Genomic DNA, 25,666 nt, shown 5'->3' with positions numbered 1-25,666 from the left:
TCTTGTGCTTGAGTAAAAGTAGAATACTCAGGTCTTGTACTTGAGTAAAGTAGAAGTACTCAGATCTTGTACTTGAGTAAAAGTAGAAGTACTCAGGTGTTCTACTTGAGTAAAGTAGAAGTACTCAGATCTTGTACTTGAGTAAAAGTAGAAGTACTCAGATCTTGTTCTTGAGTAAAGTAGAAGTACTCGGATCTTGTACTAGAGTAAAAGTAGAAGTACTCAGATCTTGTTCTTGAGTAACAGTATAAGTACTCAGATCTTGTACTTGAGTAAAGTATAAGTACTCAGATCTTGTACTTGAGTAAAAGTACAAGTACTCAGATCTTGTACTTGAGTAAAAGTAGAAGTACTCAGATCTTGTTCTTGAGTAAAGTAGAAATACCAGAGTGTAGGAATACTCTGTCACAGTAAAAGTATTCTAAATGTTCCTCCAGTGAAAGTAGAAAGTACTCTCCTCTAAATGTACTTAAAGTAGTGACAGTAAAAGTAGTCATTGTCTGATTGGTCCATTTCAGAATAATATCTCTGATATGTTTTATAATGATTGATCATTAAAGTGTTCTCAGAGCTGGTAAAGGTGCAGCTAGTTTGAATGGCGTTGTATACTGCAGGGTAGCTGCTGGATTTACTGCAGGTGAACTAAAGCCTGATTTAAGGGAGATTATATTTACCATCGTTAATCCTAATCTGCCCGGCAACTAAAGGGATTAAATACATTTAGTGGAGTAAAAGTACAGAGTAGCATAAAATCGATTTATGTACAGTACTGGAGTAAATGTTCTTAGCTACTTCCCTCCTCTGGTAAGATATTATTTTACTGGGCAAGAAATCAACAGATGATAATAAGAAAAGTAAGCATTTATTTCCAAATAGAAAACATTGAAACACGTTGATAACGGCTGTTGATAAAATCACTTGACAAAAGGGTTGTTCTTTAAATAAAGATCAGCAGAAAACATCAGCTATAATAAACAAATTGACTGAAAAAATAGTTGATCTTGATCCCCATAATAAAGAAATGATCCTGGTGATAAAGTGTGAGATTTAAATGTGAAATGGCAAGAATTATTCTCAGGTTTTGGCGACGGTTCCGATAAAAAAAGCATTTTTGCACCATGACTCCATAGGACCGTGTTTGCAGGTGCATAGATCCTGACAATAAATGCATAAAAATATGTCCTTAAGAAGCCAATGCAGGAGAAAATACCTGCAACACCCAGCATAATTCATAAACTCAAATACAGATGTTTTACAGTAATGATTATAAGGCACATAATGAATCAACATGAAAACAGCGTTCAATACATTTGTGTCTGAATTGTCAGGAATCAGGAAGACCATCACATTTGATTATGTTAACAAAAACAAACTATGGATGAATAAACTGTGATGTGTCAGGAAAACGTTTCAGGTGATACAGTACCGTGGAAAATATAAAGGAATATCAAAGACGGGTTCAGATTTTGTGTTGAAAATGAGGGGGAATTAATCCTCGGGCAAGATACTGAACCCTGAGTTGCTCAAGATGGCCAACTGTGTGTGTGTGTGTGTGTGTGTGTGTGTGTGTGTGTGTGTGTGTGTGTGTGTGTGTGTGTGTGTGTGTGTGTGTGTGTGTGTGTGTGTGTGTGTGTGTGTGTGTGTGTGTGTGTGTGTGTGTGTGTGTGTGTGTGTGTGTGTGTGTGTGTGTGTGTGTGTGTGTGTGTGTGTGTGTGTGTGAGTGTGTGTGAGATTCCCTAGAGCGAGGTGTGAATGGGAGAATGACTCGTAGTATGTAAAGCGCTTTGAGGGGTCGGAAAGAGAGTCCACTTAACCAATTACTAAAATGACCAGGAATCCAAGAGACTGAATTCAATTATATCAACGCTTTTGATTTTGTTGTTGTGTTTTTAATGTATAACAGTGTTAATTTAAATCCCTCCAGTCCGAAACATTTTATACTATAGACAGTTGGGACACATCAGACGACATGAAGGTCTTTCAGAAAACATTTAAAACGGGATTAATATCAGCAGGAGGAAACATAACTGTGTTTACATTTGGCTGCAGTGAGCATCTTCAAATGTCTTTCCCAACTGACACACACACACACACACACACACACACACACACACACACACACACACACACACACACACAAACCTTGTGAAAATGATAAACAACACCATCAAAGGGTCGTTTAATCTTCACATTTTAGTTTAGTGTGTGTGTGTGTGTGTGTGTGTGTGTGTGTGTGTGTGTGTGTGTGTGTGTGTGTGTGTGTGTGTGTGTGTGTGTGTGTGTGTGTGTGTGTGTGTGTGCCCGTGTGCGTGCGTGTGTGTGTGTATAAGACTTTTCTACATAATAAATGAGTTGCCATCAATGTAATGGAAATGTGTGACATCCTGCAATAATGATCAAACACTTAGAGAGAGAAGGCTGTGAAATAGTGTCAGTCTAATTGTGTCGTTGTTGTGTCTGTTGTCATCGTTACCGTTCAACTGTCCAACACTGAACTGTGCCAGAATTTATTCTACAAACTTTTGTAAAGATTTGAAGGGGCCATACTATGGTAATGATCAGGTTCATAGTTGTATGTAGTGTCTCTCCTGGGACATGTCTCCATGCTTTAATGTTCAGAAAGCTCTTTATGTTTCTCATACTGCCTGTGCTGCAGCTCCTCTCCTCACCCTCTGTCTGAAACCAGAGCCCAGTCTGCTCTGATTGGTTAGCTGGCCGGCTCTGTTGTGATTGGTCAACCGCTTAGAGATGTCCCGCCCCTTAGCCTATAAGGTACGATGTGTTGGAGCGCTAGCCAATAGAAGCGTAAGTCTTTTATAGTGATGTCACTATGTTACAGAAGTAAACAAAAGAGTCCAATGAAGGCGTTTCAGGCGGGGGGGTGGGGGGTGGGGGGAGTGTGTGGGGCTGAAACTCCCTCTGGAGGAAACACAGGGATTTTAGCCTTTGTAGACCATTTACATGCACAGAAAGCTATATAACACACTACAGGAAAGGGAGACCCCCAAAGAGCATAATAGGGCCCCTTAACCCCCCCCCCACTGTGATGCACTTTGTAGGTTGTGTATTCAGTTTGTCCAAAAATGCGCAGAAATACAAAAATACGTGTAATTAAAGTTGCCATGGAGACAGGTGGAGTGACCTCACACGTATCCTGTGATGTCATATCCTGCCGCGGTGGGCTTCTTGTTTCCCTGCGCTGCGTGTGCGCTGGACTGCGAGCTGTGGCTGGTCGTGCGGAGCCTGCTGGCAGCGTTCCCGCCCCCCATCTGCATGCTGGGGTTGTGGTAGGTCTGTGATGTCGTCCGTGCCCCAGGTCCCGGCACCCCAGGATACGGGTACCCTCCCCCAAGCCGCCGCCCTCTGCCGCCGGCCTGCACCTCGCAGCACGTCACGCACAGCATGGCCCCGCCCAGCATGGAGATGAGAGAGGAGGCCAAACCCACGTACAGACACTCCCCCAGCTCGAACTTCATGCTGGTGGGCACGTTGGGCTGGTAGAAGGTCTGGACCACTTCATGGGTGGTCCACGCCACCGGGATGAGTGACATGAAGCCGGCAGCCAGGAACAACCCCCCGCTGGCGCCTGCAACTCGACTCTTCACGGCACCGGAGCCCTCCAGGCAGAGCGTGCACTGCATCCCCAGGGAGGCCATGGCTATCGCCAGGACGGACAGCACCACGGAGATGACCATGAGGGCGCGGGATGCCTGCAGGTTGGAGGGCAGGGCCAGCATGGAGTTGTAGGTCTCGCACTGGAAGGCCCCCGTGCTCTGGAACACGCACTCCATCCACAGGCCCCGCATGTTGGCCACCGCCGTCACGATGTTGGAGCCGATGTGCGCCGAGATCTGCCAGTACGGGAGCACCGTGGCCACAGTGGTTCCCAGCAGGCCCAGCAGACCCAGGAAGAACCCCATCAGCTCCAGAGCCGCCGACGCCATGGCAACGACTGGGGTGGAGGAGAGCCAGAATAATTAGTTTGTATCTAAATTAAGTTTCATCGAGTCTTATTCCTATTTATGTCTTTATTGTGGGTTTCACACCAGAGATGTTTTCCCCTGGAGGTAATCAATGTCTTTTAAATGTACGTATTTGCACATATTACGTCTACAACCGGGACCAAAACAATTAGAAAGGGATAAAAAAAAGACTACAAAGAGATGTAAAACAATGAAGGAGACACACAATGAACTAAAAGAGACCTCCATGAGTATACAAATACACACAACATAACCACAATGAGACAACAATGACGCAAAGTCACCACAAAATAACTAAGAAGTGACCACAAGCACACTCAAAATGACCACAGAGAACCAGAAGAGACACTTAAGGACCAGAGAGCGACACTAAGGGTCTCCAAAGATACACTAAATTACACAAAAAGACCAGAAAGTTACATAAAATGACGAAAAAGAAGCAAAATAAACAAATAAGTTGTTGTTGTTTGTGACAATGGACGTTCCTGTAACAGTTTCAACATCCAAGCAAACCAATGGATGCTTAATGTCAGCCAACAGCAGTCCTTCAACACAAACAAACATCTCTGCAATCAAATGAACGACACCTTTTACCTGCACCTGTAGAGGTTTGATGACAGGTGAAATGTAGTGTATAGTATGCAGCTTCTTAATGAGTGTTGATTTTGTTAGTTATTTTGGTTTAAGTGCCAGAGAAGGTGGTTGTCAGCAGGTTTGGTTTGTTGATATCATTTTGTCATTATGATCCCTGAGAGGGCCAAGTCAGAAACGGCTGTTATCTCACTCAGAATTACTGTTTACGACGTGAGAGGTCTTTACTCGTCTGCTGGTAATTACAGTGAGTAAGACACGGCGTTACCTCGGCATTAACTCTGTCTGGAAAACAGAAACACGACTGAATCAGAAACTGCTTATACAGAAGTTATGGTGGACGGACGGACTCACTCACTATTGCATCACATGTCAGTAAACAGCCTTTATTTGCAGCGGGGGGAAGAAGATTTTAAGTAGAAAACAAGTAGCCTTTATTAAGTAAAAGTCTAGAATGGATTAAAAATGTTACTCAAGTAAAAGTACAAACGTGCACGAGCAAATGTAATCCCATTATGAATAGAAAAGGAATCATTAATGCCAAGTAAATGACCGGGGAAGTGTCATGGTGTCATATATCACATGTTTATCCTATCACCTGCAGTGTCTCAAATCTTTAAAGGATTCTTAAAATGATTTGTTCTCTTACTCCAGATCCAGAACCTTATTATCACTTAAGTTTCCATTTTTATTCCTTTCAAGGTTCCTACTGAGGGGTTAGTTCATATTTCACTCACAGCACATTTTATAGTTTAAAAAAAAGCAGCAGAAATCGATTATTTTTCTTGGCCTTTGACAGTATTTACAAAAGATATCCAAAATCCCCTCTGTAAAGACCTTTGACACCAATAAGTCAACAAAAGAAACATAAAATGTGAACCTGGCTTCATGCAACATTCACATTGTTGTTCCGTTCAATGAGATGTACAATGAATATCTTTAAATACTCAATAAAAATGAGACAGAAATCAAGCTTTTCCAGAGTTTGTGCTCAATATGTCAAATCTAGCCTGATAATACAGCACTTTGTTCTTAAGAACATGGGGAAATCCGTCATTTTTTGGGGGGTATTTTACATTATTTGCAAAGAGATATCCAGAAATCCAGAAATGTAAACTGGCTTTATCCAATTTATACATATCTGTTCTGGAAATGTGTGAAAATTAGCCCAATATTTGAAAGGAAATAAAGCTTAACATACAATATCTGACTAATACAAGTAAACTACTACGGAAATATCCTGTTGGAACATTATTGTGTCTACTGCCTGTACCTTATCACTCAAAACATGAATATGTACCATTAACACACACACACACACACACACACACACACACACACACACACACACACACACACACACACACACACACACACACACACACACACACACACCAGACACACACACACACACACACATGCTGCCAAATGAAATGCATTACCTGTTATTGCTGCAGCTGAAGGAAGAGCCAGACGCGTGGAGGATATGATTCTGTGCAGGATCTGAAGTTGCAGGTGGAGCAGAGGATGGAGAAGAAGAGCCTGCAGCCGGTCCGGATCCCCCCTCTGATGTTCCCGGGTTTCCTTCTGGTTTCCTGCCGAAGAAATGTGTGTTTCTCTGCGTGCTGTCTCAGACTCTGACTGCCTCCTCAGACCTTGACATAGTCGCAGCTGTTGTGTCGCTGCTGTACTTTTAATAAGCACTTACTCTGCTGGCTGCGATGGACCAAAGGGAGCCAAGAAAAAAAATTCTTCTAAAGGAGAAAAACAATCCTTTGAGTTTTGATATGCTGCCTGTTGTAAAAGACTTTCCACTTAAAGCAGCAATAATAGATGTGACTGCCTCTGTCACTGTCTCTGCTCAAGTGTGTGATCTCTGTCCCTCATCCAGACCTTCACCTCCTGTCACACACACACACAGTGGCAGTGACACACACATCATCATTGCCAGCCAGGTTAATCATTGTCTTATCGGTCATCTCTCCAAAACAGGCGGCACACGGCTCAGTCCGGAAGATAAACGTGGAGCAGATCCCTGAAAGAAGATGAATATTTCAGGATATTAGTTCTCTGAGTGGAAAATGTTTAATTCAGCAAAAGATTTAGGCGTCATATTACTTTAATGGAAGGGGGAATAAAAGTTATCCTTTCATGTTACGGGGAAAGCGTCTCCCAAAAATAGCTTGTGAACATTTTGGTATTTTAAATTAAAATGAGAATTGGAATTATCCAGCCTGGAGCAAGAACCACGAGGAGCTTTTTTCTCTGAATCTAAACTAAGTTTCATCGAGTCTTATTCCTCTTTATGTCTTTCTTTTGGGTTCCACAACAGAGATGTTTTCCCCTGAAAGACAGACTGGAGGTAATCAATGTGTTGGTCTTTAATGTGTTTGCACATATTACATCAAAACAATTAGAAAGTGAGAAAAAAGAACACAAAGAACAAAAGGAGACGTACATGTGTATACAAATACACACAAAGTAACCATAATGAGACACAAATGACTGCAAAGGGACCATAAAATGATCAAGAACTGACATTTTATGACCACAAACACACTCAAAATTAACAAATAGAACCAAAATGACACTTAATGACCAGAGAAAGAAACTACAGGTCTCTAAAGATACACTTAATTGCACAAAATGAACACAAACAAACACAAACATAACCACAAAATAACCATATCGAGACACAAATGACTACAAAGAGATACAAAGGGACCACACAAGTGACTCTTTATGATCCCACAGTGCCACAAAATGACAAGAAAGACACTCGCAATGATCACACAGATCCAAAATGACTAAGAAGTGACACTTAATGACAACAAATCGACACTAAGTTTCAACAAAAATAGACTAAATCACACAAACTTACTACAAAGACACATAATGTGACTACAAAGGGACATAAACTGACTAAGAAGTGACACTAAATTTCCACAAAGAGATATACAGTGGCACAAGATAACATAAAATGACTATAAAGTGAAACAAAATGATCACACAGACCCAAAATGAGTAAGAAGTGACCACAAATCAATACATTTCAACAAAGATACACTAAATGACTAGAAAGACACCGTCGTTTGACCACAAAATTACGTAAAATGACGATGAAGTGAAACAAAGTGACCACAAAACAACTTTCAAAGAAAACTGTAAAAAGTCTCGAGTGCTCATTCAAGCTGAGACCCAGCCTGGCTGTCTGCTTTACATCCTCCTCCACCAGCTGCTGATGCTGAGACATATGGAGACATGGAAACAACAATATAGATCCTACCATGTCAGGGTATCTCCAGATGTATCAGTGTCAGTGGTTTCGGTCGCACAGCTCGCTGCTGATCCCGTCCTGAAGCTCTGGCCTTTGCTTTCTAATCCCTCGGACCGGCGCCCATATTGCAGCAGCATCATAATGGGATTATCGTGTAATCCAGTCACTTCCCCTCGGCCGCAGAACCAGAGGGCAACGTCCACACGCTCTCAAACACTGAGCCTTTATTACAAATCACAGAGGGCCTTTCTCTGCACACACTGCATATTAATAAGGCGGCTCAGGTCAGTGTGTGACTCTCTGTTGCTCTGTTGTGACGGCTGATGCTCACTTACTGTCAATAATGAGAGGACGTTTATTATGGAACAACAAAGTAAATTACTTATATATAGCAAATTATTTATTGTGCTTTTTATTTTAATTGTTTTAATGTCACATTTTTACAAATGTAATAACTGGATATGATGCTGTCTAATTTGTCCTTAAATAAAATAAAACTAAATAATAAATTAAAATAAAATAAGTTAACATTCAAACAAATAAAGTTACATTAAATCAACTTGAATTTATAACATACAGTTTAATGATGCATGGTGCTAATTAGACACCTTTTTGACGGTGTAACCTTGCTACAAAGCCCTCGAAACACAGATTTTTTGGGTCAAAAATATGTGAATATCGCACCCCTAGATGGGCATTGATCTGATACTGTAACAGCCTCCACTCTTCCGGGAAGGATTACTACAAGATTTGTGATTTTTGGCTTCAGGAATTTCTCCTATTGAGCTACAAGAGCATTAAGAAGTCATGCACTGATGCTGAGGGATAAGTTTAGACTCACAGTCAGTGTGTCAGTGTTTCCGATCAAGGGGTTGGATGTGGTTTTGGGGGCAAGGGGCCTTCTCCAAACTCACAGTTCTATCATTGATACTGAATGTAACTTTTGACTTATCTGTCTTATTTTAAAACCACATCAATGACATTAAAATAGCTTTCTCCCATCTCCAGCTGCAGATTCTCTCCCCACTGATCCGTGATGCAGCGGGAGGAGGGTGTAGTTCCAGTCTCGCGTCACTTGAGGGCGATGAAGAGTCAGTTTGATGGTTTCTGTACCGTTAGATTTCAATGTGATGAAGGGAAGCAGAGGACTGGGGTCTGGGGTATTAAAGTATTCTCTTGATATTAATGGCTTGAGATTCATTGATGATGTTATCTGAGGAATAAAAAACAATAATCAACAGGACTGTGTTTTATTTTTGGATAGTGTCTGGTATATTCCATTCTAATTTAACATGTATTCCACACTTTTAAAAAGAGCCCTTCCGTTGAGTTAGAATACTTAAATTAGTGTATTGTATTGATGTTTAGTTTCATATATATACTGCATACTTAGATATGTTTATTAAGAATATTCTTGGGTATTTGTGTTCTGTTTTCTTACTTCATATATCATTCAATACACAGAAAACACTTCAGTCATTGTGACAGAAACATACATCTTACTTAACATGCAGTAGGTGACTTGTTTACACAACTGTAGAGTCATCTAGTGGCTGACAGAAAAACTACAACAATGAAAAACAACAATCACCTGTGAGTGATCATTGCAGGCAAGCCATATACAGTCTATGAGGCAAGCTGCATAATTACAGTTATTTTTACAAACTGAATCACTCTGGTGGATCCTCCTTTAAATCTGTTACTTGTGACTGCAACCGTTCTCCAACAGAGAGAGTGATCCAGCTGTAAGATGCACTCCCCCCTTCTATAAAACAGGTTTAGTACTGGTTAATGCTTGGTTGATTATAATAACAATCACAAAGCATTATGACAACCTGCAGACATGGAGCAACCTTTACTCGTGTTATCTGTCTCTGAATGTACTGCTAACTCTGTCTATCTTTTTTAATGGAGAGTTACCTATCAGAGCTTTTCACTGAAAATAGCAGCCTCCTGTGGCTGGTGATGGAGTTAATAAGATCAGTGAGACTGAGCAAGGAACCATAAAATCAAATGAGCTGAAAGATGCTTAAATGCTTTAGAGACAAGGGAGAGGGATGATACTTATCTGTGGGTCAACCTACCACACTTCGTAGGCCTGTAGTCATTGAATTCAGAGATAATAATGTTCAGTTGCAGGACACAAGGCATTGAAAATAGTTCAAATAGGCCATTTAATAAATACAGAATGTGCTAAATCCATTAATACACACTGAACATCATTTGCAAGTGTGTTATGTGGTATCATTTACCTTAGTTAATCATTAATTGTGGTTTTATAATCCTTTATTTCCCGGTACAGCTGTCAAACTGGTGCCCTCCCAGCAGCAGCAAACTGACCAATGACAGTGGACTTTCTTTGCTCCTCTGACCAATCCGAGCCTTTTAATCGGAGCCGGAAGAGGCGAAGTGGTCCTTTTTGACCCCTCCCACAACATCACAGAAATATGAGAATGAATCGCCCACGCGTTTTTATGGCTTCACGTGTTGACCATGGCTATTGAGTGTAAACCAGTAAATTATCCTTAATTATTATTCCAGACATTAATTATGCTCCAGATGTCTCCAATATGCCGGTTAGCTGTCTACATAGCGCCTGTTTTCGATTTCAAAGGGATCCGTAAACCAAACTGCATTCACAGTTTTGGCTATTTTAGTTTTTCTATGTATTTATGAGTGTATACGATGTAGTTTTTCGTGGTTTAAAATCGTATCATGAAGCATTAGAGACCCATTTTAAGCTCGGCATATGTTAAATGTATTAAAAAGCTGTGTATTTATGTGAAATGTTAACTTGTACAACTGAGACATGGGATGTTTTCCATTTGGAGATGCACAGTGAAGAGTGGATGAAGAACACTGGGAGCCGTTTCGATAATGTGGCGTAATGTTGGTTAAAATTATTTCTATTTTATTTTAATTAAAGCCGAATGAAAAGGGGAATGCCAATGAATACAAATACTGATGAGTCATCCGCTATGACTCATGTATGTTAACCGAAAAGCACAGGAAATGTTCAATCCCCTCTTTTGTGAATTGAATACGTCATTGAGATGAGCTAGACTGACTCTCGTCTCTCCCCCAGGAGGCTCTGCTTCCCAGCCCCTTTGTTCAGTGTAGCCGGTGGGTTGAGTCACAAGGAGGCTGTGCTAACAGGGGAACACCGACAAGAGTAGGAAGAGGCCGAAGAAAATAGCAAATATTATCCGGTAATGCAGACTCAAGCGTGTTTTTAGGAAAAAGAAAAGCCAGACAACAGAAAAGTTGTTTTTGAGTGTTGCTGATGCTGCGTTTCGATCTTGCATACCAGTGTTCGGATCCCAAAACCAGCGATACACGTCGATAATCTTCGCTTTTTTGCGCTTCTACGCATGCTTGTGGGTGGAAAATGAACCGGCACCGCTAAGCCATCACCGGTGTATTGCTGACACCATCATCCACGCTGACTCTCCCTTTCAGTTTCTGCTCAGCATCCATATTTGCATCCCAGGGAGTGGCTGCCACTAATCCCTCTCTCCTGGTGAGAAAATTGAAAGTTGGCCGGTTGTCGGACTCCCCCTTTGGACACTGTAATTTCCACATAAAGAGGTGAGTGTTTTCATGCTTTAATGTGCATTTATGTTGTTGTTTTTTTGCATGGGAGGGTTTGAAGTGAAGGGCAGTCTGGACCACGTTGCCGCAGTAGCTACAACAATGGATCAAACTGGCGTTGTGTTACATTTTGTGGAGGTGCGCATTGTCATCCCGATGATTTCATGCTGTTTTCACCCACATCAGGTGTGGATTTGAGATGTAATCCAGGCCTATATGAAGAATAGCTTAGCCTTTATACAACAAAAAAAAGCAGCAGTCGTCACTCAAGGGCCTTTTATTTTTGGACTTCTGTTATAATAAAACCATCATTAGGTTTAACAGGATTCATTGCTCTAAAGATCTAATCCTAGTATTATCTAGATAATAAATAAGGACAATTATGAAACTATGCTCTCCTTCTTTCTTTCCTGTTGTGCAGTTTAAAGCCCCAGCCAGATGTGTGTTGTTTATTGTAGGCTATAACAGCATTATATCTTCCTAATGGCCTTTGAGCCATGATTTGTAGGCCATGCTCCACTTGGGCACCAGCCTACATGGACTCTCAGGCTTATTATCAAATTGATAAGTTGACCATGAATGAATGTGAGGAATAATGAGGTGTTGTGAGTAATGATGGATTTACTGGGACACATGTAATGTAGTGATGCTCCTAATGCTACAGCTGGATGTCCAGATGTTAAATAAGTAGCCCGGATACAATTTAGATTCCAATGGCCCCAACAGAGGTGAATATTATGACAACAAAGACACAACTAAACTTCAAACTGAGAGCTTCTCGTAGTGGTAGTACTATTTTGAAACCGAGCCCATAACTCATTAATTTGTACCTTTTTGGTTTGCTGTAATGAGCAGCCAACGACAAAAGTGTAGCCAGAAATAATCCCTCGGTGCTTGGATACTTTTCACTCAATGTTACCGGAGAAGCCCTCCAAGTTATTAGTGCCAATTCAGTTTGTTATGGTGGAGAAAACCAGACTGCAAACAGGTAAATAGATCCCAGAAGGGGTTGTCTTCATATTTGAGGGTAAACTTCAAACATCAGTGGTTCCCAACATTTTTCTTTAACTGGCAACCCCTCGTCATGGTTTATTGGGTATTGGAGACGTTCAGCAACTAAAATAGTGATCTTTTCTTCTTAGATTGTTTAATTTACATGATTTCCAACACCTGAAACGGAAAAAGTACCACATATATCACGAGAAAAAACGAGTCCGAAATATTTAACCTTTTCTTTCTTTCTTATTATTTTTTGACCCCTGAGATTAATCAGTGGGTCCTGCTGCATGAATACCTGTAAAAATGTTTTAAAATAAATTGTGTTAAAATGAATCAAATTCAATTAAAACCAGATATAAACCAGATGCATATAAAATAAATAGTTTCAGGGAAGAGTACTTTTTTTTTAAATTGAGGCTTCTTTTTTTTTTAAATAAAATGTTGAAAATATATTTTTAAAAATAAAATATATTGTTGAAACTAAAGTTTTCAGAAAATAAATAAATAAAAATTGTATAAATAAAGGAAATGTTAAAAAAATTAAAATGTTTTCAAATAAATTGTGTTAATAAAAAATTAAAATACAATTAAATTAACACCTGGGATATCTAGAGACCCCTCACTTGGTCCTGCTGCACGAATGCATGAATACCTGCAAGGAGTTAAGTATGCATAAGACTGGAAACTAACAGGTACACATTGTGTCATGTACTATTCTTCCTGTGAACCCGATGTTCTACTTAAGGCTACAACCAGACATGTTTTTCATTATTAATTAGTCAGCCAATGTTTTCTTCATTAATAATCAATTGTTTGACCCTAAAATACCAGAAAACCGTGAAAAATATCTATCCCAATCGTCAAAGTCCAAGGTATTGTTACCACACAATATTCACTTAAACAGAGAACATCAGGAGGTGATCGACCTACTAATTGTTGCAGCTCTACTTCAACAGTGAGCTCTATTCATGCAGGTTTGGAGGCTTGGTCACACATTACCTGCATCTTTTAACCCCTCCCCCCATCATTCTGCTTATTTACCTCACATTTCTTTATATTTACGAATGTAGTGTTATCCCTGTAAAGTATCGCAGGACAAACCAACCCACAGTATTGGGTAGGGTCTCTTTGGTCTGACAGTAGCAGGAATATAACTCTATAAGTGCTTTACTCACGTAGCTAGATTAAAACACCACAGATAAAAGCAACTATAGAACAAATTCTATATTTTGCAAGACAATTCTTCTTATATACGTCTTATTTGTTTATATTTATGACTACTTGTTGTCCCCACAGCTAACCATGGAGAGCGACAGCCCCCACTCCCACATCTAGTGCCTGCTTTGACGCCTTCCTCCCCGGGGAGCAGCTCTCAGGTCCTCCCTGCTCCTGCAGAATGAACATGTTGAAGTCCAGCGGACTGAAGATCCCTGGCCGGGGGCCCAAACACTCCAGCCCCTCACCGGGGGGGCCTGGAAGAACCTCCAGCCCCGTGGCCCCTAAAGACAGTAAGTGACTTCCTCTTTCTGACCTCGGGGAAAATTGGGAATTTCTTTTTTTAAAGCAGTTTCTCTGCATCGTCGCCGGAAGTGGCTCGGAGGGTTTGTTTGTTTTATGAACCAGAGGAGCACAGCTGCATTCGATTATACGCACAGAAGCTGCTCTCTTTAGCTTCATCTGCCTGTGTTTTTACTGTCCAAGCTACAACATTGTGTGAGCGTTCAGCTGTTTAAGCTCGGTCTCCTTTTAAAATACTGTATATTTATGTAGGCAGTCGAGAGGCTTTCGACCCAGACTTTGTCCAGCTTGGCCAGGGTCTGAATAAATGCTTCTGTGGCGATTATTTATTTCATACTCTGTGGTTTTACACGGTTTTTCTTTGTGAAGTGGTTTTTCATTTTTACGGCTCCACTAATCCTGTTTTAAATACTAAAAATGGATTATATGAATAGTGGAGCAGGCGTCATAAGAGATCCCTCAGTTTCCTTTTGGTTCCACGGCTGACTCTGATTTAACCCCTGTTAATGTCCACCACTAAACATAAGATGAATATTTATGTATTTATTCTTATATTCTTTGGGTTGACACAAAAAGGACTTTGAAAGAATGCTAGTGTTGCTCTGAATCTGTTGGGTGTGCATATAACCAACAACACATTTGTCATAATGACTTTGGAAGATTTACAATATAAATCAGCGTTTAAGCTTGTTGCAGATTTGCTACATCCAGAAAGCACCTTCACAGTTTCAAGGAAGAAAAATAAAAAATAAAATGTTAAAAATAAAATAACAAATTGAAACAAAAATGTTCAAATAAAAAGTGTTTAAAATAAATTATGTTAAATTAAATGTTTAAAATTAATACAATTAAATTACAACCAGGGATAGGACACAATTATATAAAATAAATAGTTTCAGGGGCGAAAAAATTATTTGAGGTATTTATTTTAGTAAATAAAAAATAAAATGTTGAAAATAAAAAATGTTTTAAAAATACAAAAATAAAATAGAATGTTAAAACAAAAGTTTTCAATTAAAATAAAGTTGTAGAATAACATTAAAAATAAATAAATTGTTTAAAAAAATTAAATATTTTAAAATAAATTAAATTAACCCCCGGTAAAGAACACAATTATATAAAATAAATACAAATTGAATTATGCAATACCATTACTTTAAATTAAAGCATTATGCTGATCAGAAAAATAAAGAGTTGAAATGTGCACTCAAGGCTTGTGCACGACGTTGACCTGAGAGCGGCTGAAACTACTTACCAAAATTAGACTTCTCTGAAAACGCTCAGAATTACAGCCCTGCCTGCAGAAGGTAATCACAGCTGTTCTCTGTGTTTATCCTCCCTGCTTTCAGCTCACATGACAGCCCCATCACACCCGCTCCACACACATGTTACTTCAGTTTCTGCTAGATTACAGCTCCGCTCTCAGTCACACAACAGAAGAACAGCTTCTCTGGCTGCTAGTCAGTGTGTTTCTCATTATCGTCAGTGTGTATGGCGGGCCGTTATCAGACGCACTGAGTCATGTGTGGAATTTAGTGAGAGCCTGGGAAGTTGTTCCCCCACAGGAAGTGTTTTAATTACTGATTCATGCACTGTTTATAATTAGTGCACTGTCAGCAATGTTATTTATTATAATGTGGATGGTTTACCTAGTTTGAACTGTGACATTGGCCCATTAAAAGCTGGATATAACTTCTATCCGGCTCCAGATCTCATTGTTCATGGGTTTTATTTTAGATTTAGATTAATTCATGGATTCTGAACATCTGTTAAACAGGTTAAAACCGCATAAAACAACCCAGAGTAACAAGACAAATGAACAATCTACCTAAAGCCAACTTAAAAGCTTTCTTTTGTTCGTTTATATGTTTGTTTTTGTGTCTCTGTCTCTGTGTGGAAGGCAGAACATTTGGAATCATATCTGAAATGCTTCTGACCTGATCACGAACATTAGCTTGCAATGCTAATCCCTTAATGTAGCATTTAGCAGCTGTTAGCTTGCAGTGCTATCGTGACTGCTGTCTGTGGGTTACATCTGTTTATCCACGATGAAAACACACAATCAAGAGCAGCTTTCATCTCCCTACTGTTCATCGTGTTAGACCAAAGAGATTCACATTACAGATATATATTATTCTCCCTTTGTTTGCTCATTTTCAGATTTGTATTTTGTACCTCTACTGTGACATGTCTCCATGCTTATTAGCACTAATTAAAGGTTGATGCCTCAGTGCGTGGATGGAGGGAATAGTTTCCTGCCCCAGATAGCTTCGACACTGACCTGGCCCCGTACTCCAAATCTCAGCCTCCTGTTTGTTGGCTTTAGCAGGAAGACTGTGAGAATGGGCCTCTGTGTTTGGGAGTTGGCACACTTTACTTTGCTGCAGCTAAAGGACTGTTCCTCCTCGAGGAGAAGCTGTGGGCAAATACAGGAGAGGATCTGATCCTTTCTGTAGTTGCTTTTTATGTGAAATTAACCGAGCCTTGCCTCCAACATCTCTCTGGTGACCTTGGAAAAACCAAAAAGTCATAGGTGCAGAAAGTTGCATCTGACTCCTGCCCTCACTGTACCCATAATACTAACTCCTCTAACTCTCTTGATTGCTTGTCATTATGCCTCAACTCTGCATCATGTTTTACTTTCTAATGGCAGTACAACAAGCTGTAAGCACATCAGTGGCATGTTTCCCCCTCATCTATATGCAGTATGTTAGCAAGGAGTTATCTGTAAAAGCAAATATTCATCTTTTCCCCGGAAACAAGGCAGTAACCATGCAGTAAAGTTTCATGCGTTCAACTAATCAAATTATCTTAAAGACTCCTAAAAAGAGTAGAGCTGTACAGTTGAGTTTTATTTTTGTGTGTTAAAATACATAAAATGTTTAAAATGAATTCAATTAAGTCATCACCAGGGATAGAACACAATTATATGAAATGAATAAATACAAATTGAATTATGCAATACCATTACTTTAAATTAAAGCATTATCCTGATCAGAAATCCAAAATAAACAGTTGAAATGTGGACATACAGTAAGGCTTGTGCGCGACGTTGACCTTAGAGCTGCAGAAACTACTCACCAAAAGTATACCTCAGAATTACAGCCCTGCTTGCAGAAGGTAATCACAGCTGTTCCTTTTGTTTATTGAGAAGTTGTATGCAACTTAATGAAATGATCTTAAAGACTGGAGCTATGGAGTTGAGTTTTATTTCTCTGTGCAGGAATATTGATTCGTGCAGCTTTACGATGAACTTGTGCAAGATAAAGAGCAGCTTTCAATGTAAAGCTTGCCGCAAAAAAGTAGATACCATGCAGATGGTCCAGGATAAATCCACATTTATGAATATTTGTATTGTGTATATAGTGTGCTTTCAGGGCAAAATAAATCATATAGCCAGAAGGGAACATGTGCTTCAGGCTGAGCGTCAGAGTAAATACCTAAGGGGCTTCATCACACTGATGCACCGTCCTGCAGATCCAGTATTGACCGACAGTAAATCAGTGCTGCTCCTTTATTTGCAGAGTTACCCACCATGCCCAGACACACCCAGTGATATTAAAGGGAGAGCTCCTTCGTTAAACAAACTCAGAACCACCACAGCTTCCTCTGATGTTCAGTCCTTTGGGTGTGTCCATAGTAGTTGTTTCAGTTGTTAAATGGTAGCAGTAAAGTAAAGTCCTTATAAATGATGTTCTGAAATGTAAATTCATTCACAGAATAATGGAGCTATTTCTAAGGCCAAGTGGATGTCTTTAAAGGTGCTTTAATGTCAGTCTGAAACCCAAATATATTCACTGTAATGTGATATACAAAAAGGCAGAAACGTCCTATATTTAAGAGTCTTCAAAGTGCATTGTTTTTGACTTCACAAGGATAATCAAAGTAGAAATCGTTGCAACACTAAAGATGTCACAAAAAGATGCAAACTACAATTCTGTTCAGCATAAAGAATTCAATCTAAGTGACTTGAGGATGATAACCAAGTAAATTTAAGGGATTTTCATTAAAGAAAACCAACTTGAGGTCATAGAAAACGTATTAAACTTGTGGATTTTTTCTCGTTAAATGAAGGATATGACCCTTACACTCACACACACACACACACACACACACACACACACACACACACACACACACACACACACACACACACACACACACACACACACACACACACACACACACACAGAGCACATGTGAAGGCAGCAAATGAATCAGAAGTAAGGGACATTGAAGCTCGGCTCCGTCCATCTGCTGCTCGGACAGTATCAGCCTCCACGAGTCCAATTTAAAACAAAAGAGCAAGATGATACAGCCATTGTGAGAGGAGATCATAAAAAGGAAGAGTTAAAGAGACGAGGTGTGTGTGTGTGTGTGTGGGTGTGTGTGTGTGTGTGTGACCAAAGTAGGGAGAGCTGGGGGGATAATTGGGGGAGGAGGGAGGAAGCTGTGGAGGTCTCATTGTGTGCAGCGGATGAATAGTGGGATTCAGAGGGTGGTGGGAGGAGGCCGAGCACAATAGTGAAAGTGAGGGTTTGTGTTTCCTCTCTCTTCCCTCTCGGCCCAGGATCCTTCTGCCCTCGCTCTGCTGTTGCCGCGGCAACCCAAAATCATGGGTCTGCTGCCAGGGTCACATGGTGTATCCTGTGTGTTTCCATTACAACTAAAATAATTATATGTCTCCTTTGCCCTCAGTGTGCATGAAGGTGGGCACAGCTTACAGGGAGTTACTTCACATCAGTGTTCTGCATTCAAATAGTTATTCAAAGGGCCGCATTCTGCTCACTTACAGGCTCATATCTGTATTTAATTCCTCTCCTGGGACATGTCTCCATGCTTTAATGTTCAAAAAGCTCTTTATTTCTCTCATACTGCCTGTGCTGCAGCACCCCTTTTCACCCTCTGTCTGAAACCAGAGCCCAGTCTGCTCCGATTGGTCAACTGCTTAGAAACTCAAACTTTCAAACTCCTCTGCTGTCAATAAAAGGCCAAAAATGAGCGTTTTGATGAAGGATAGTGGTCAACACGTGCATTTCCTGTGAGTGCTTCCTAATAAAAGTCAACTCAGGTTTCTTGTGAAAATGTTGCAGCAGTAGGAAATGTTTGGGTAGCATTAACAGAAACCCGAGACTGCATTTTCTCCGGTAAAGACATCAGTGTATTATTGCAATACTGAAAACTGTGGCCCTGTCACCGTTGTGTTACGTTGGGATGGAAACTGATTCTTGTACAAAAATGCTCCCACATAATAAGTTTATCATATTAGACTTACTTTATTTATCCAGTTGTCTTTTGTGGGTCAAACACAGGCTGACTGATGGCTGATGATCGATGCGTTATGTCTGTTGGCTCTGGGCGATAATCATTTTGACACATTACTACAGATCAATGAGCGACCTGAGCACTCCCACGCTCTGACCATCAATACCTTTTAGTCCGCTGATAAATTGATGATCAACAAACGACACACATTTGACCTGATTCAGACCAAAGCGAATGGACAATTTACTTAAATCTTACAACATTCTGCGGATATATTGAGAGAAAGCATCTTGGTTTTCCCCAAAATCAACCTCACGTTCCTAAAAACTGTATCATCATCAAGTGAAAACCTCAAAGATGTGCCGGATGTGTCTCGCATCACAACATATGGGAGCAATTGAGGCATAAAGCAGAGTCATTGGCGTCCGAAGAGCCCCGGGCCCTCTCTCAGGGTGTCGGGAGACGGCCCTGCACATACACACACACACACACACACACACACACACACACACACACACACACACACACACACACACACCACACACTCTTCCCGGCAGCATGGAGCAGTAGACTGTGTGCTAATGGAGGCCTGCTCAGTTTACAGGCTGCTGTGGAAAGACATAAATGAAACCAGCTCATGTCTAACAGGCGGCATCAGTGCTGCATGGCGGGGTTAATCACAGACCTCGACTCTCTGACCCACTTTCAGGAGGAATTAGAGGAACACATAATCTTGCACTGGATGCTGAAACACAGGCGTGTTTCTCTCTGTCTCGTTTATTTTTTTGTGACGCAATCAGACGGATGAATAGTGTGATGGCAGTTCTTCTGGAGGATGATCTCACAATGAGTGCACTGTTTACAACTTGACCCCCAAGTCTACGTACAGAGAAAGTCCTATTTACTATATGTACACGATCATTGCACCAGAACATGGATATATATTTAATAATCTTCACTTGTGTCTGTATTCATGCACACCAGGGGTTTTACTCTTATGTTACTCTTTAGTTTATATATTATTTATCTTCATAGTCAGCTGTATATATGTGTATATACATGTGTGTGTGTTTTCTCTAATGCCAGTTCATTTTTATTTTTATTTCAAATTATCTAATTCTAATAATTGCTATACAATGTGTTTAACTCTTATTCTGTTTCCGATATAACACCTAAATTTTCCCCATGGAGTAAATAAAGGATTATCGTATCTTATCAAATGACGAGGTTTTTGGTGAAGAGGAAGTGCTGATTTCATGTCCTTGCACATTTTATTGCATTATTTTTATTTATTTTAGTGTCCATTAGGGCTGCACAGCTGTTCAACATGTTAGCATTATGAGCTAATGCAATATCCAATTAGCAGTAAGTGTAATATTTGGTCAAATATAGGAAAAGTATTTGAACATATTTAGTCCCAGCCTTCAGACTTAAGAAAACCTCCTTGTTTGGTACAAATTCTTTCAAATTAATTCAGACCATGATCATTTTTGATGATTATGTGAACAATAATACAACAATTATAATCCCTTCTAATATCAATCATAATGATCGCAATTTGCATCCCACTGTGTCTGGCCTCTTTTACCTGCTTTTCTATCACAATGTTTCCCCGCTCTTCATCTTGACTAATAATCATATATCATGTTGTCGTTCTTTCTGCAGATACTCCCCTGAAACCCACCACACCGACTAAAATCTCCGAAGAGGGCGACGATGTTCTGGGGGACTACACGGTGGGGGAGACGGTGTGGGTGAACGGTGTGAAGCTGGGAGTCATCGCCTACCTCGGGGAGACCCAGTTCGCCCCGGGACAGTGGGCCGGCGTGATTCTCAACGACCTAGTTGGCAAGAACGACGGGTCAGTGGGCGGTGTGCGGTACTTCGAGTGCCAGCCGCTGCAGGGCATCTTCACCAGACCCTCCAAGCTCAACCGGCAGCAGGCGGGAGAGGGCAGCGACAGCCACTCCATCGACTCCCAGAACCAGGGGGGCAACGGAGTCCCCGCCAGCCAGAGGGTGGTGATGCCCCTGAGGGAGGGTCTGCTCAACAGCGCCGTGAAGACGGGCAACGAGTCGGGGTCCAACATGTCCGACAGCGGCTCGGTGAAGAAAGGAGGGGATAAGGATCTGAGAGTCGGAGACCGGGTTCTGGTGAGTCATGATGGCATGGAGGATGAAGGGTTTTGCCATCTAGTGTTTGTATCATGGTTAAAACATCTCTGGCATATCAAATTATTGTGGAAATGGATAATCAACAAATATGGTTTAATATTCCTACCAAATTTAAATGACATCAGCAAAAAAAAAGGATAAATTTAGATTTTTTTTATTGTAAATTCTAAATCAAACTTTGGAAAAACGCTTATATGTACTGTAGCATCATCAGTCTGTTTATTTATAATTTACACATCTATTATTATTACAAATATCTCAATAATCATCAATAGAGGTGTCCATTGTGACACCATTACATTTAGCAAAAAATAAGAAGATAATAAGAAGAAATTTAAAGAGATCCCCAAGCAGATCCCTCACTTCCTGTCAAATTAAGCCCCGCCCACTTTCCTCAAAATCCTGCATCAGAGCAAAGTGGAAAATAATAGTTCCTTCATGTCTTAAAGCTGCTGAGTCATATATTGCACCTTAAACAACAAATAAATCCAGAGTTCTGGTTCTTTACTTCCTCTCCAGAAAAAAGGAGAGTAAAAGAAAGGATCAGAAATCTCAGTCTCAGTGTCAGCCTGCTGCCTGCCACTCGTCCCCCGGCAGACCCACCTGACATCCATCCCCTATTTATTCTCCTTAAGCTGTCTCTGCCGTCTGACCAGACATCTGACACCATCTTCATATCTCTGGACTCATTAAACCCTTTCTGACCAACAGAGATATGGTTTTCTGGCAACACTTTAACATTTTAAGGGGAAAATCTGCATTTTCGTTTGAGGGCGCACTGACAGTAACAGGGGTTACCTTTAGACTAAACCCTAATATGTACAACTCATCCTGTAACATTAAAATAGGGTGTTATTGAATATAAATAATTTCCAAACTTGTTATCACAATTTAAAATCTTTAAGTAGATTTTTCTGTAGAAAATTGAGAGAAATCCAATCCAGGGGTTTAAAGTAAACGATGAGTCCCACAGGATGGGTATTACCAGTTTTATGAAGCCCTCAGTGAAGATGCATTTACGTAGTGACGCATCCAGTAGGAAATCCTGATTCTGTTTATCACTACAACTCATCCATTTAGCTTCTACCTAAACAAATAAAAGATGGTTGCAATGAAGTGAAGATTGAGTCAAAGTAAACCTCAGCAGGAAGAGCATTTTCATCTGTTTTTTGTTTATTTTCTTATTGACTCCACTTGATTTTCACTGGCCCTGGGGCACAGGGGAGGGTTACATCAGATCAGGGAGAAGGCTTCCTCCTCCAGGTCAATAATGCAAATCACTCCGGATTACTTTCAGCACTTAGGAGAGGAGAGCCTGCTGCTGACACATTGATCAGAGGATCCATCTTTTTTCCCTTAACCTCTCTCTGTAATCTATCCCGGTGTGACACGGCCTCCTCCGCCGCTGGAAATAAATCACTGCCGCAAACATTTTCTGTGGAACGAGGAAAAATGAGGATCTTAGATTACACTCTGTGGACGTAAAGAAAAGACCTCCACTCGGGGCTTGATTCTGGGATATTAGCAGGAGTAGAAGTCATCATTATTATTAAATTAGCTTGTATTTTTCAACAGCGCTCTATGACATATTTAATGTTGTTTATTTTTGGTCTAAATTAATGTTCTATAGTATTATTTGTATAGATTTGCTTTCAGTAGGTTGGGTAAGGGGTAGGGGTTAGTGCCCTGTGACATTATGATTATTTATTTTGGTATAATTACATTTTTAAATATTATTTTATATATTGAATATTTGCTTTTTTAGTAGGATACGATGCAGTAGATGTTTTTTTAAGATGTGTTATTTTTATGTTATTTATTTAAATGTGTGTTTATATATTAAACCATTTTAATTTAATTTATTACACTTTTTCACATTCATTTTTTTATGTTTTGTAGATGAACCCTTTTAAAATTTCAAGAAAATGCACTGTAATGAGTTTTTAAAAAATCTGTAAATAATGTAAGCAAAGTCAATGAGTAATTATCTTAAATATTCATGATAAAATCATAATCATACCCATGATTTTCTCCATATGTTAGCAGCGCTATAAGACCTAAACTGGAGGCCTTTCTGGCACTTATCGAGGTTAAACGTTGCTGATGTTAGTGGCTAAACATCAGCCGTCCAGAGATTGCCTAAAGAGCCAGTTTCTCGGAATATTTCAGAGAAAGAAGTGCAGGAATGTTTCCAGAAGGAAAGACAACCTCAGAGCTAAACACATGATGAATGTCCCTGTTTGATGTGTGGGCGCCAACAGGAAGTGGCTCTCTGCTGCGGCCGCTGCTAGCCTGTTCTCTTTCAGTGGGTTGCTGGTGATTCGGCTGGTGTTTATCTGGATCGTTTGCAAGCCACTCAAATGGCCTCTAGTTGATAAAATAGTGCATGCACAGTTGTAACGGCATCATTCGGGTGTACATTGAGTCTAAATGATGCTCTCAAACTGAATAAGATAATGAATCCCTTTTGAAATGTAGCGTCATGTGGTTAGGGCTGTAAAAAATATGATTCAACCAAGCAAAATATTACTTAATGATTCTGTTTCATTACATGCTCATTCCCTTACAATCACTTTCAAAACAACATTTGGATAAGAATCCTTCTTCCTTAAAGCATAAAGGCTACGTGTCTATCCTTTTGGGTTTTTTACCTTATGAAGCTTTGGGCACAGCAGCATTTAGCATTAGCAGCTTTATGCTATCATGCTAACTACTGCAATGCTAACATGCTGACGTGAAGCAGCTATAAAAACCCACCTTTTTCAAATGCAATTTAGCCATTAGAATATATTGTAATAAAGAGTTGAAGGGCTTTGCAAGTTTTGGCTTATCTAAAGCTAATACACTTACGGGATATATGATGTTCTTAGATCATATGCTAGTATTTGCTAGCTAACATGCTGATGGTAAGCATTAGCGTGTGTTAGCATGCTAACTTTTGCTAGTAACCATTAAACACAAAATACAGCAAGTCCTCCAATGATGGGAATATCATTGGTTCTTCCGGGGTTTCTAGGTTTTAAAAAAATAATTTGAATAAACTTTGGTGTGCAAGCCATCACCACTTGTTTTGGAAGCAGGAGTTTAGTTATCCTGTTTTATTTCCGTCTGGGCAACAGACCGTCAGCCCTAGGGTTACATGCCCCCAGTCCGACATCCTGCCACTTCGACATGCTATTTGTCAGACATGCTGCTATTCCGACATGGAACATCCGATATCAGACATATTTTAGTACCGCCATTCCGACAGTCCTATTATTTTTTTTATTTTTTTTATTCAATTTATCTTCACGGTTCCTGTATCAAATTCCAACATCCTGAGAACCACGGATGAGCCTAATGTCATCTGCACCCGCAGCTATCAATAATCCACCCGCCATCCACCCGAGGCAATGCTTTTTTTTTTTTCAACAATTGATATCCACACCCGCCCGCTACCCATCATCATTCATTAGGACTAAAAGGTGTGAACACATATCCTAGCAGCACTTCACTGGCTCCCAATCTGGAGAATTAATTTTAAAATTCTTCTTTTAACTTTTAAAGCTCTTCATGACCTTTCCCCCAATTACATTTCAGACTTGTTAGTGCCCTATCGTCCTACCCGTACATTGAGGTCTGCAGGCAGGCTTATTAACCATCCCTGAGTCCCGCCTTGCAAGTAAAGGAGACCGGTCTTTTTCCGTCTTAGCTCCAAAATTATGGAATGAATTGCCTGAGGAACTAAGGTTGGCAGATTCTGTCACACATTTTAAGTCTCTCCTTAAGACTCATTTATACCGCAAAGCTTTTGAAGGGTTTAAATAAGTTTAATTTTGTCATTGTTTATTTTGTATTAACCCTTTTTGTTGTTGTTGTTGTTGCTATTTTGTTTATTTTATCTGTAAAGCACTTTGTGATTCTGTTCAAGAAAAGCGCTGTATAAATAAAGTTTATTATTATTATTATTATTAGTAGTAGTATTATAGTAGCCTAGCCTATATGCCGACACGTCGCTACCAGTCGCTTGCCCTCAAAGTCCATCAGTTGTGTTTTACGTTGGTTATCTTGATTGTGTGATGCTTTCTCACCAGCAAAGTTAAACCGGCGCAACATAGCAAACTCTGTCTGGTCCAATTTGCTAACATAGGCCTATCTAATATATTTTTTTAAATCATTTGTTTTTGTTACTACAACTCAACAAAAGTTGTGTGGCATAATTTGTTGGGTGGCCCTCACTGGATCTCAAACCGAAAGCAATAGCGAACTGCCGCAAAGTATGAGCTACA

General features: G+C 40.1%; 2 protein-coding genes across 5 annotated transcripts in view; one reads left to right on the top strand and one right to left on the bottom strand.

The window, feature by feature from the left end:
• Positions 1 to 2,183: 2,183 nt before the first annotated feature.
• On the bottom strand, positions 2,184 to 7,999 carry cldn2 (claudin 2). Of its 2 annotated transcripts, XM_063894596.1 has the most exons (3): positions 7,861 to 7,999; positions 6,017 to 6,609; positions 2,184 to 3,952 (listed from the first exon to the last, which is right to left on the bottom strand). In XM_063894596.1, the coding sequence occupies exon 3, from the start codon at positions 3,942 to 3,944 to the stop codon at positions 3,144 to 3,146; it is 801 nt and encodes a 266-aa protein (XP_063750666.1). In that variant the 5' UTR covers positions 3,945 to 3,952; positions 6,017 to 6,609; positions 7,861 to 7,999; the 3' UTR covers positions 2,184 to 3,143. The 2 variants fall into 2 exon arrangements, with proteins under 2 accessions (XP_063750666.1, XP_063750667.1); XM_063894597.1 differs by lacking the exon at positions 7,861 to 7,999 and having other exon boundaries at positions 6,017 to 6,711.
• A 2,960-nt stretch (positions 8,000 to 10,959) lies between these two features.
• Positions 10,960 to 25,666, top strand: part of clip2 (CAP-GLY domain containing linker protein 2) — a 36,355-nt gene continuing 21,648 nt past the window's right edge. For 2 of the 3 annotated variants that reach the window (XM_063896140.1, XM_063896139.1), the window contains exons 1-3: positions 10,960 to 11,439; positions 13,738 to 13,949; positions 20,890 to 21,377. In XM_063896140.1, the coding sequence (XP_063752210.1) occupies positions 13,838 to 13,949; positions 20,890 to 21,377 (600 nt within the window). In that variant the 5' untranslated portion in view covers positions 10,960 to 11,439; positions 13,738 to 13,837. The remainder of the gene's footprint in view (positions 11,440 to 13,737; positions 13,950 to 20,889; positions 21,378 to 25,666) is intronic. The other variant, XM_063896141.1, reaches the window with a different exon arrangement.

The sequence above is a fragment of the Eleginops maclovinus genome, chromosome 11 (assembly GCF_036324505.1).
Source record: "Eleginops maclovinus isolate JMC-PN-2008 ecotype Puerto Natales chromosome 11, JC_Emac_rtc_rv5, whole genome shotgun sequence".
NCBI classification, from domain to species: Eukaryota; Metazoa; Chordata; class Actinopteri; order Perciformes; family Eleginopidae; genus Eleginops; species Eleginops maclovinus.
This window is presented reverse-complemented; position numbering and strand designations above follow the sequence as displayed.

Bases quoted from the DNA above. Each gene is read 5' to 3' on its own strand.
- cldn2 (XM_063894596.1), bottom strand. From the start codon at position 3,944: ATGGCGTCGGCGGCTCTGGAGCTGATGGGGTTCTTCCTGGGTCTGCTG.